This window comes from Pelodiscus sinensis, chromosome 8 (genome assembly GCF_049634645.1).
Source record: "Pelodiscus sinensis isolate JC-2024 chromosome 8, ASM4963464v1, whole genome shotgun sequence".
In the NCBI taxonomy this organism is placed as follows: Eukaryota; Metazoa; Chordata; order Testudines; family Trionychidae; genus Pelodiscus; species Pelodiscus sinensis.
The window spans coordinates 38,260,833-38,274,082 of NC_134718.1; the positions used below are offsets into that span (position 1 = coordinate 38,260,833).

General features: G+C 43.3%; 1 protein-coding gene across 17 annotated transcripts in view; it reads right to left on the minus strand.

The window, feature by feature from the left end:
• Window positions 1–13,250, minus strand: part of SGMS1 (sphingomyelin synthase 1) — a 216,020-nt gene that overhangs the window by 32,495 nt on the left and 170,275 nt on the right. For all 17 annotated transcript variants that reach the window (XM_075935077.1, XM_075935069.1, XM_075935074.1 and 14 more), the window contains one exon: window positions 10,103–10,950. In XM_075935077.1, the coding sequence (XP_075791192.1) occupies window positions 10,103–10,740 (638 nt within the window). In that variant the 5' untranslated portion in view covers window positions 10,741–10,950. The remainder of the gene's footprint in view (window positions 1–10,102; window positions 10,951–13,250) is intronic.

Genomic DNA, 13,250 nt, shown 5'->3' on the forward strand with positions numbered 1-13,250 from the left:
ATAAAATTGGCCCCAAAACTGATCCCATCTATATTACCTCTCTCATCACCCACATTTTCAGTTTTATGTTACGTCCATGTGGGGCACAGTTGTTATTCAGGGAGAGCTCATACAACAATTGAACATCAGAACAGGTTTAAAATGCAAACAACTTGGCAACAGATCAAGTATAATTATTTGACACATCACCATCCAAAGCATTTATAGCAAGATACTGGTTGACCTGAGTCATCACAAATAGGCATGGAAAGAAAGTAACATCTAGGGAGGCAACACAGGAGAAATTCAGCCTTTCCTTTTCTGGGAATATAGAAACTTTAGATCTGTAAGATCACAGGAGACAACCAGAAAATGGGAATTGTTCTGGACGTTGGATAGAATGTGCTTAGTTTGAAGGTCTCAAGTGTAATGTTCTCTCCCCTCATTAGCCTAGTGAGCTGATGGGGGCTTTGGAGCAGTTGATAATCATGCTGCAGTGGTCTCCAACCTTTTTAAATGTCAGGGCAATCCAAGATCTACCCCATCCTTTTCCCAAGACCTCACCCTTTCAATTCTCCTCCTCTCCATCATTTGCTGTCTCCAGTCCTTAGTCACTCTCACTGGGTTGAGACAGGAAGTCCAGGCTCTGGGGTGGAAATGAGGGATTTGGGTGTGGAAAGGGGTGAGAGGTGCAAGCTACGGGAGGGAGGAGGTGGAGAAGGGGATGCTGGCTCAGGGAGGAGGCCCCAGGTTGGGGATTGTTGGGCTCAGGTGGAGGGTTGGGGTGCTGAGCAAGCCACAGACTTATCGATGTGAGGGTGCAGGAGTTTGGGTTGGGATGTATGACGGGCTCGGGGCAGGGAGGTTGGGTGTATGATGGGTTCAGAACACAGATTTGCGGTATGTGGATGGTGCAGGAGTGTTGTGGCAGAAGACTGGAGATGTGGGGGTGCAGGAGTTTGGGAATGTGAGGGGCTCAGGAGTATGATGGGCTAGGATTCGGGTCTGGCGGGGTGCAGGTGTGTTATGATACTGCAGCCACATAGGGGCTTGTTGGCCAGGATTCATTTTTAAATAAAATATGTCAAACACAAAATGTTTCAGAATTGTCTTTATTTATGAGAGGGGTGGGGAACCTGTTTTGGGTCAGTCGGGAACCACACAAGTGAGAGGCAAAAAAAAAAAAAAAAAAAACAACCAACCCAATCCTCACTGATATGGCCCCAACTGAGACAATTCACTCCCTTGGTACTCCAGCCCTCATGGGGGTGGGGGAAGATAGGCCTCAGGCTAGATTAACTCTTCTGAGTTCCAGGGTTAGTGGAATTTTTGGGCCCCTCTACACTCTGAAGTGGGGCCAAAAATGACAGATCCAGTGTGAGAGACAGGGCTGCCAGTGAGGGGGATAAGGATGGGGATGCAGAATCTGGGTGTAAAATAGGTACATAAGCAAGCAGGAGGTAGGTTTCTGGCCAGGGGTTAGGAACTGGATGCTGGTGGGGGTCTGACCAGGGATCAGGGTGCTGGTGGGGGTTTGGGCAGAGAGCAGGGTGCTAGTGGGGCCCTAGGCAGGGGACAGGGTTGCTAGTGGGGCCCTGGACTGGGTGCTGGTGGGGGCCTGGCCAGGGAGAGGGGGCAGGGACAGCTCGGCCGGTACCTGGGGATCCTGAGGCTGTGCACCAGCTCCAGCATAGCAGGATGCACGCATGCTGCTCCTCCCCTCCCCAAAACAGCCAGCACACTTCCTGAGAAGTCAGATCTGGTGCGCAGCCACGGGACTTCCTTCCCCGTGCTGCCTTCCTTCCCTCCTGTGGCATGGGCAGGGAGGAGTCCTGTGGCTGTGCGCCAGATCCAGCATCTCAGGAAGTATGCGCACTACTCCTCTCCTCACAGCACTGGATGCGCTTCCTGAGAAGTCGGATCTTCGCCACCACAGCAAGGCAGGCAGGCAGGCAGCACAGGGAAGTAAGTCCTGCAGCTGCATGCCAGAGCTGGCATCTCAGGAACCGCTCCGGCCGTTTTGAGGAGGGGAGGAGCAGCACACGTACTTCCTGAGATTCCAGATCTGGTACGCAGCCATGGGACTTCCGCCCACCCCCTGGGAAGCCGGTGCTACCTCCATTTTTGCAGGAGGTTGTAGCGCCAGCGCTGGCTCCTTCTTGGGGATAGGAGGAAACAAAGGGGGGGGGTCTAGGAACACCTAAAGATCGACTGGTTGTGCCCCTACAAACAACCGGTCAAACGCTATCGACGGGTTGGTGACCACGGTCATACTGATTTGTGCCCACATTCTGTACCACAGCTCCTTATTCATCATAGAATCATAGAATACTAGGACCGGAAGAGACCTTGAGAGGCCATCGAGTTCAGTCCCCTGCCCTCATGGCAGGACCAAATACTGTCTAGACCATCCCTGATAGACATTCATCTAACCTATTCTTAAATATCTCCAGAGATGGAGATTCCACAACCTCCCTGGGCAATTTATTCCAGTGTTTAACCACCCTGACAGTTAGGAACTTTTTCTTAATGTCCAACCTAAACCTCCCTTGCTGCAGTTTAAGCCCATTGCTTCTTGTTCTATCCTCAGAGGCCAAGATGAACAAGTTTTCTCCCTCCTCCTCCTTATGACACTGCTATCATGTCCCCCCTCAATCTTCTCTTTTCTAAATGAAACAAACCCAATTCCTTTAGCCTTCCCTCATAGGTCATGTTCTCTAGACCTTTAATCGCTCTCGTTGCTCTTCTCTGGACCCTCTCCAATTTCTCCACATCTTTCTTGAAATGCGGTGCCCAGAACCGAACACAATACTCCAATTGAGGCCTAACCAGCGCAGAGTAGAGCGGAAGAATGACTTCTCGTGTCTTGCTCACAACACACCTGTTAATGCATCCCAGAATCATGTTTGCTTTCTTTGCAACAGCATCACACTGCTGGCTCGTATTCAGCTTGTGGTTCACTATGACCCCTAGATCCCTTTCTGCTGTACTCCTTCCCAGACGGTAGCTTCCCATTCTATATGTATGAAACTGATTGTTCCTTCCTAAGTGGAGCACTTTGCATTTCTCTTTATTAAACTTCATCCTATTTACCTAAGACCATTTCTCCAATTTGTCCAGGTCATTTTGACTTATGACCTTATCCTCCAGATTAGTCGCAACCCCTCCCAGCTTGGAATCATCTGCCCCTGAGGAACCCCACTTGTTATGCCTTTCCAGCAGGATTGTGAACCATTAATAATAACTCTCTGAGTAGTAACCCCATCTAAGTTGTATTTACCTAGTTTATTGATAAGAATATCATGCGAGACAGTATCAAAAGCCTTACAAAAGTCTAAGTATACCACATCCACCGTTTCTCCCTTATCCACAAGACTCGTTATCCTATTAAAGAAAGTTATCAGATTGGTTTGACATGATTTGTTCTTTACAAATCCATGCTGGCTGTTCCCTATCGCCTTGCCACTTTCCAAGTGTTTACAGATGATTTCCTTAATTACATGCTCCATTATCTTCCCTGGGACAGACGTTAAACTAACTGGTCTGTAGTTTCCTGGGTTGTTCTTATTTCCCTTTTTATAGATGGGCACTATATTTGCCCTTTTCCAGTCCTCTAGAATCTCTCCTGTCTCCCATGATTTTCCAAAGATGATAGCTAGAGGCTCAGATACCTCCTTTATCAGCTCCTTGAGTATTCTAGGATGCATTTCATCACACCTTGGTGACTTGCAGGTATTTAACTTTTCTAGGTGATTTTTAACTTGTTCTTTTTTTATTTTACCTGCTAAAACTACCTCCTTCCCACAAGCATTCACTATGTTAGGCATTCCTTCATCATCAGACTTCTCGGTGAAGACCGAAACAAAGAAGTCATTGAGCATCTCTGCCATTTCCAAGTTTCCTGTTACTGTTTCTCCCTCCTCACTGACCAGTGGGCCTACCCTCTCCTTGGTCTTCCTCTTGCTTCTAATGTATTTATAAAAAGTCTTCTTTCCCTTTATTCCTGTAGCTAGTTTGAGCTCATTCTGTGCCTTTGCCTTTCTAATCTTACCCCTGAATTCTTGTGCTGTTTGCCTATATTCACCCTTTGTAATTTGTCCTACTTTCCATTTTTTATATGACTCCTTTTTTTATTTTTAGATCATGAAAGATCTCATGGTTAAGCCAATGTGGTCTTTTGCCGTATTTTCTATCTTTCCGACACATCGGAATACCTTGCTTTTGGGCCCTTAACAATGTCCCTTTGAAAAACTGCCAACTCTCCTCAGCTGTTTTTCCCCTCAGTCTCGATTTCCATGGGACCTTATCTATCAGCTCTCTGAGCTTACCAAAATCCATCTTCCTGAAATCCATTGTCTCTATTTTGCTGTTCTCCCTTCTACCCTTCCTTAGAATTGTGAACTCTATGATTTCATGATCACTTTCACCCAAGTTGCCTTCCACTTGCAAATTCTCAACCAGTTTCTCCCTATTTGTTAGGATCAAATCTAGAACAGCTTCCCCCGGGTAGCTTTTTCAACCTTCTGACATAAAAAGTTGTCTCCAATGCAGTCCAAGAACTTATTGGATAGTCTGTGCCCCGCAGTGTTATTTTCCCAACATATATCTGGATAGTTGAAGCCCCCCACCGCTACCAAATCTTGGGCTTTGGAAGATTTTGTTAGTTGTTTAAAAAAAGCCTCATCCACTTCTACCACCTGGGTAGGTGGCCTGTAGTAGATTCCTAGCATGACATCACCTTTGTTTTTAATCCCTTTTAGCCTAACCCAGAGACTCTCAACACTTCCGTTTCTTATGCCCATCTCCACCTCACTCCAAGTGTGTTCATTTTTAATGTATAAGGAAACGCCTCCTCCCTTTTTCCCCTGTCTATCCTTCCTGACCAAGCTGTATCCTTCTCTACAAACATTCCAACCATGTGTATTATCCCAGCAAGTTTCTGTGATGCCAACAATGTCATAATTCATCACCCTTCCAAAAAAAAAATATCAACATAAGAACGGCCATACTGGGTCAGATTTAAGGTCCATCTAGCCCAGTATCCTGTCTTCTGACAGTGGCCAATATCAGGTGCCCAATCTGGGGTGGACCAAAGAAAATGATCAAGCAATTTGTCTCCTGCAATCCTTCTCCAGCCTTTGACAAACAGAGGCCAGGGGCACCATTCCTTACCCCCTGGGTAAAAGCCTTTCATGGACCTAACCTCCATGAATTTATCTAGCTTCTTCTGAAACTCTGTTATAGTACTAGCCTTCACAGCCTCCTCTGGCAAGGAGTTCCACAAGTTGACTGTGCACTGTGTGAAGAAGTTTCTTTTATTAGTTTTAAACCTGCTACTCATTAATTTCATTTTGTGTCCTCTAGTTCTTATATTATGGGAAGAAGTAAATAACTTTTCTTTATTCACCCTCTCCACACCACTCATGATTTTATATACCGCTCTCATATCACCCCTCAGGCTCTTCTTTTCTAAACTGAAAAGTCCCAGTCTCTTTAGCCTCTCCTCATATGGGACCCGTTCCAAACACCCAATCATTTTAGTTGCTCGTTTCTGAACCTTTTCTAATGCCAAAATATCTTTTTTGAGGGGAGGAGACCACCTCTGTACATAATATTCAAGATGTGGGCGTACTATAGTTTTATATAGGGGCAGTAAGATACTCTTCGTCTTATTTTCTATCCCTTTTTTAAATAATTCCTAGCATCCTATTGGCTTTTTTGACTGCCCCTGCACACCGTGTGGATGTTTTCAGAGAACTATCCACAATAACTCCAAGATCTCTTTTCCTGATTAGTTGTAGCTAAATTAGCCCCTATCATTTTGCATGTATAGTTGGGGTTATTTTTTCCAATGTGCATTACTTTACACGTATCCACATTAAATTTCATTTGTCATTTTGTTGCCCAGTCACTAAGTTTGGAGAGATCTTTTTGAAGTTCTTCACAGTCTGCTTTGGTCTTGACTATCTTGAACAGTTTAGTATCGTCCGCAAACTTTGCCACCTCACTGCTCACCCCTTTCTCTAGATAGTTTATGAATAAGTTGAATAGGATTAGTCCTAGGACTGACCCTTGGGGAACACCACTAGTTACACCTCTCCATTCGGAAAATTTACCATTTATTCCTAACCTTTGTTTCCTGTCTTTTAAACCAGTTCTCAATCCATGAAAGGATCTTCCCTCTTATCCCATGACAACCTAATTTACACAAGAGTCTTTGGTGAGGGACCTTGTCAAAAGCTTTCTGGAAATCTAAGTATACTGTATCTACTGGATCCCCCTTGTCCACATGTTTGTTAAACTCCTCAAAGATCTCTAATAGATTAGTAAGACATGATTTCCCTTTACAGAAACCATGTTGACTTTTGCCCAACAAATTATGTTCTTCTACGTGTCTGATAATTTTATTGTTTACTATTGTTTCAACTAATTTGCCTGGTACTGATGTTAGACTTACTGGACTGTAAGTGCCAGGGTTGCCTCTAGAGCCCTTTTTAAATATTGGCAATATGTTAGCTGTCTTCCAGTCCTTGGGTACAGAAGCTGATTTAAAGGATAGGTTACAAACCACAGTTAACAGTTCTGCAATTTCACATTTGAGTTCTTTCAGAACCCTTGGGTGAATGCCACCTGGTCCCGGTGATTTGTTACTGTTAAGTTTTTCTATTTGCTCCAAAACCTGGCACAATCACTTTAAGAACCACAGAAATAAAACAATGAAAAGGGACTCCATGGAGCCCCTATGAAAGCAGAAATAAGACCTATTTTTGACCATAACTTTACATTTTAAAAAAAGCAATAAAAATGTATAGCACACTTCTCTCACTGAAAGGGACATTTCTGATCCCATTTTATTCTTGCACATAAATGTAGTCTATATGTACAAAAAAAGAGATACTTGGACAGAGCCTGCATGAACATCTTGGAACTTTAGCATTAAGCACCAAATTTTGAAATAGGCTCTCTCAAAATAAACTATGCAATTTGCATAGTTCAAATTGCGTAGCTTATTTTTGAGTTATGCGCAACTGTGTAGATGTACCCAATAGAAAAGATGAAAGGGGTAAAGGCACTGCAGAGTGGGGAAGGCAGAGAGAACTGATGGACTATGTGGAACGAGAAGATTAAGGGCAGGGGCTCAGATACCAGGAAGTTGGGCAAAGAATGAAAGCTTTTTAGGATAGAATGGAGTTGGATAAAGACAAACTGCTTTACTGTATGACAAGAGAAAACTGAAGGAATGTATCACCAGGATAGAGGAGAAAACTGAGGAACTGAGGGGAGGATGGATGGAATGCAGAGGGTATAACTGACACATGATCACACAATTTATAGATTTCTGAAGGGGAAATTATAGGAAGCCACTCTGATTTATTAAGCAAATTATATGAAAGTGTCATTCAATTTTAACCCCTCAGGCTTTTCTGCCAAGCCCACATAGACAAACTTTGTAGTCAAATGCCATGCAGACTTATGTAACATTCCATTCCTATCAATGTCACACTTGAATACATCACTTTGCCTATGGCCATACTCTGTGAGCATTCACTGATGTCATTAGTCTTCAATTCCGTCGTCCAATGCTGATTATCAAAATTCCTTTTTTTGGACGTTAAATACTTGGTTTCTCTATCTCAAATATGCTTATTCTTGTTCTTTGAAAAGAAAGTGACAAACTATGAAACTCATGATAGTGGTAAAAGTCAATGGTTTGAATGCTTCACTGACAGAGTTTAAACAGGAGATAAATCTGATGTTAATCAGTTACCAAACCGGTTCATCTACTGGTACTCTATGTTAGACATTATCTACCCTATCTCATGGAAGACAAAACCCAGACATCTTAAAATAGCTAGCTAACAGAAATACTGGAACTATTCATCTGGTGTTATTCACACAGTACAATCTGAGCCTTTTGTGTGTTTTTTGTTGCATTGCTTATCTTCTTTTGCACTTTTTAAAGAGTGATGTAATCACTGTAGCATATGTCTTCAGTAACAAGTTAACAAGTACCCGCATGGCCCCCCAGTACGCCAACATCTTTATGGCTGACTTAGAACAAAGTTTCCTCAGACCCCATACCCTTTTACCCCTCCAGACCCAAGGCCAAGAAACACTGGACGCATTCCACAGAGACTTTAACAACGTACACCCCACCATCAATCTCAGCCTGGACCATTCAACACGAGAGATCCATTTCCTGGACACCACAGTACAAATCACTAATGGAAAATTAAATACCACTCTCTACAAAAACCCACTGATTTCTACAATTACCTACATGCCTCCAGCTTCCATCCAGGACACACCATGTGATCCATTGTCTATAGTCAAGCCCTTAGGTACAACTGCATCTGCTCTAATCCCACTGACAGAGACCAGAAATGTCAAGATCTCTACCAAGCATCTGTAAATCTCACTTACCCACTGGGGGAAATAAAAAAACAAATTGAAAGAGTCAAGACGAATACCCAGAAACCATCTACTTCAAGATAGGCCCAAGAAAACCAACAACAGAACACCACTTGTCATTACCTATAGGCCTCAACTTAAACCCCTCCAACACATTATCAATAACATGCAGTCTATACTGGAACAGGATACTACACTCAGAGAGGCTCTGGGGGACAGACCCATAGTCTCCTATAGACAGCTACCTAACCTCAGGAAGATTCTTACCAACAACCACAGGACATACCACATGAATACCAACCCTGGAACTTTTCCTTGCAACAAACCCCGTTGCCAACTTTGTCCACATATTTACTCTGGTGACACCATCGCTGGACCTAACCATGTCAGTTATATGATCAAGAACACATATTCCTGTTCATCCAGAAATATAATTTATGCTATCATGTGCCAACAGTGTCCTTCTGCTATGTATATTGGACAGACTTCTCAGACACTTCGCCAAAGAATTAATGCCCGCAAATCAGACATCAGACATCTTCACAAGGAAAAACCAATTGCTTTTCATTTCAGCCTACCTGGACATAGTCTTAACGAACTTACTACATGCATCTTATTTCAAAGAGACTTTAACACCAGATTACAGAGGGAAACTTCAGAACTTTCTTTCATCCTTAAATTTGACACTTTACAAATGGGCCTTAATAAAGATGCTAATTACCTTACCCATTACAAAGATAGCTTCCCACTTATCACCCTTGATTAGCCATTCATTGACTCAAATAGCTATTCCCTCCCTCCTCTACCCACCCTACCTTCTGTACTAAATCTGATTTGTCAGTTTAATAATGTGTTCACTTTTTTCATTGTATTCCTTTGGTATATATGGTCATGCCAATTCTCTTCCAGAATATGATCTGAGGAAGTGGGTCTGGCCCACGAAAGCTCATCACCTATTAAACCATCTTGTTAGTCTTTAAAGTGCTGCATAGTTTTTCCTTTTCTAAAAGGTGTAAGCTCTCTTGTGCAAGAGGGCAGTGTGGATGCTAAAATGGCCATCGGAGCTTTCTTGCGCAAGACAGTGTCCACACTGCCATGGATGCTCTTGCGCAAAAGCACAGCTCGCACTTGGCAGTGTGGACGTGTTCTTGCGCAAGACTTCTTGCACAAGAACCCTTGCGCAAGAAGCCTCCAGTGTAGACATAGCCTAAGAGTTTCCTCCCATGAGCAGAATGAATTGTGTTATCTATACTTAAACTGACCTCACTGAAGTGAATTGGCATTCTGACAACATGAATACTTAAGATACGCAGTGATTGTGAGAGCAGCTGAGGAGTTGTTCTATTGAACTTTGTTAACTTGAGCTATGACCTAGATTTAATTAAAAGCACCAACACATTCAAAAGGTAAGCATTTTTGCATGTGACCGGGACATGAACTTGGGGCAATACTTGAGTTCACTCTGAAGTGAAGACAAGCCTACATATTTAAAAATATTTATCAACGCTATTTAGGAATAGCTTTCTCCTGTATTTTATGAACAAAAAGTGTGCACTACAAATCTAGATAGACTATGTGATTTAGATTTTTCTGAGCCTGACAATGGAACACTTAAAAATACTACACAGGATTTCAGTTTTATACTTTAAATATCTGCTTCTCCAAAAAGTGATTATCACCAAACATCAACATTTTAAAAAATTGTACTTACTTGTATTTTAAGAGCAGCCACTGAATTAACCAGAGTCCTACAAGGATCATGCCATTAATTTCACAAATAGAAAAGGCCCATTGCACTCTGTTAAAATGGTCAAAAAATGCATCTGGGAGAGGAGGCTGCATCTCCTTGGGAGGCACTCGTTCGTGGACGACTGAAATCGTCACTGTGGTAAAGATAAAACAGCAAAGTGCATAAAGAAAAGCCAGGAAAGTCTTCCCCCACTCCATAGGATACTGGGTACGTTCTGGCTCTGGCATGGGGATCTTTATCATCTCCTTCTTATATCCATTTGGCATTCCATTTAGTTTGAAAGTGCTGAAATGATTTTCACTTGTGGTGACATCCGTACTGATGCTGAGGTGCCCATTGGCATGCCCATTTTTGTGCGCTTCAATGTGATGCTCCATTTTTAAAGTTTCAAGCATGTCCAACAACCTCTGCCCATTGTCAGAAGACACGCGTGATAAAGGTGGCTTCTTAAAATCCTCCTTAGTTAGATTGATCAAATCCTGCCCAGTGAAACATCCCAGTGGTTCACAGTATTCTGGCACAGCATTCTCCATCAACCAATTTGCCACCTCTATAGGTGACCATAATGCCACTTCTTTCATTTCGTCAGGCAAATGCATGCAGTCTTAAGTTTACTTTAAACGAGGCAGCAGTCACTATTTCTCCAGTACAACAAAAAGCCTCTCTTTGGCTTGTTCATCCTCTCAGATGTACATCAAAAACTAGATTGGCAAGCTGACAAGTACAAGTTTCCAAACACTGTGCAAATAACAATACGTTGTAGCCAGGCCAGGAAATGGTTCACTTTTTTTGCATTTATACTCTTCTTTCTGTTGAGGAAAAAAAGGGCGGTTAAGACAGTGTTTACCAGTAAGTTTTCATTTTATGTTCATGGGGGAAAAAAATTAAAAATTAATCCAAAGAAGCAATACATACATTGGAGCATGAAGTAACAGCAGCTTTTAAAACTCAGACAAATGCAAATGATTTTACTTTTTAGGTTTGTTCTGAATACTCAAGATTTGCATTTGAGCCTATGTATGTGTTACTTTAACAACTAATGTAAGTTGTCTGGGACAACCTCTTTTTGTTCGATGTTTGTACAGCCCCTGACACAGTGGGGTCCTGGTCCATGATTAGGGATCCTCAAGTTAGGCAACAGAAATAATAAAATCATTACATGTTCATCCATCAACCGTGTGATCTTATTAATGTAGCTCCTATCCTCTCCCCTGCTGCTGCCTTTGATACAGAGGCAGCTGCACGGGATGGCAGGGGGCTTCCCGAGAGTGGGGTCAGAAACACACTGGCTGCTGGCCCCACCCTTTGGGACTATAGAATAGTTGACTAACTGCTAAGAATTCATACGGTTACTCAACTATTCTATTACCTAGTATTTAACATCCCTAGTCTGGGAAGGAATGTAAGCGCAGGAGGGAGCTCTGGGTTAGTTACAGTGTTGGGATAGAGCAGAAGGTGGGGAGTATGGGCTCTGGGAGAGAGTTCAGTTTCAGGAGGGGGTTCTGACCTGGGGCAGAGGGTTGAGATGCAGGCTCTGGCAAGGAGGTACTTACTAAAAGCGGGTCCCAGCCTGTGGCACAGTGGAGCGCTCAGGCAGGCTGCTCGCATTCTGTGGCTCCACACTGCTCCCAAATACTTCCATGTCTGCAGCAGGGGGCACGGAGGGCAGTGGGTTGCTGTGTGCTGTCTGTGCCCGCAAGCACAGGCCCCACAGATCCTATTTACTAGTTTCCAGCCAATGGGAGCTGTGAGGACAATGCTTCGGGGAAAAGAGAGGGACACTGCATGGAGACCCGCTGTCCCCCTCAAGGGGCATGCAGAGACATGGCACCAGCAGCCATCTGCTTTTGGGAGCAGCATGGAGCCATGCTGTTGCTGAGCACGTTTCTGCACTGCAGGATGGGGAGACATGTTAGGTGTGTCAGATCCAGCCTACACTCTGGATTTGCCTACCTCTGTCCTACATGCTATAGTAATAGAAATATTAACAAATAATACCATTACCATTCTGCTACCCCAGGCAGTAATATACAAATAGGCCTACAAAGCAACATAAGCTTACCTAAAGAAACCAAGTTAAAGCATATAATGCTAATGTTTGTGTTAATATCAGTGAGAGAAATCTAAGCCCACAGGGCATATTTCAAAATTGCTGTTGGGAGTGTACCCTGGATGATTAGCAGTTGATTTGCTTCTAGATGGCTGTGGGATGGCCTCTCAGGCAGATGGATTACATAACATACAGCTTTAAAACATTACAATAAAAGTTGAAGTTGGCTTACAAGACTGCAGACACCACTATATTTTGAGTATGAGACTCTTCAGCAACTGTGCTGTTGTATTTTGAGACAGTTGCATCCTCTGAGTTAGTGGTGGGCAATCTGCAGCCCGAAGGCCATATGTGTCCCATAGGGATTCTATATGTGGTCCGTGAGACATTTTGTTTACCGCTGCCTATGCATAGGATTGCCATATTTTGCTGGTTTCCATGTGCATAACTTTTTTCCTACTGGTGTTACTAAAAGGGTGTATCTAGACTACAAGGTTTTATTGACAAAAGTGGACTTCTGTTGACAAAACTATACCTGCGTCTACACTGCCGCCGAGTTCCGTTGACAGTAAGTCGACAGAACGCGGCAGTTTTGTCGATGGTGGTAAACCTCATTTTATGAGGAATAACGCCTTTTGTTGACAGAGTTCTGTCAACAAAAGGCGCTATTGCATCCCCACTGTGCTTTTTCAAAAGAACGCGTCTAGATTCTTTGTCGAAAAAGTGGCTTGCTTTGTCAACAGAACTGGCTGTAGTCTACAGAGGTTTTGTCGACAGAGGTTTTGTCGACAGTATCTGTCGACAAAACCTTTGTCGACAAAAGCCTGTTGTCTAGACGTACCCAAAGTGACACACATGTAAACAAGGGTATGTGAATGTTAGGCCCTAGAGAATTGGGCCTAGTGCAGTTATGTTAAGACAGATCAAGGAAAGAGGTTAACAAAGGTTTCTGGGCAGTTCCTGAACAGAACAGAACTAGAAATATGGCTCAAGCAAGGGGCAATCCCTACGTACTTGCTTAAGTTGCAAAATAAAGTAAGTGAAAGGCTGAGCCTGTGA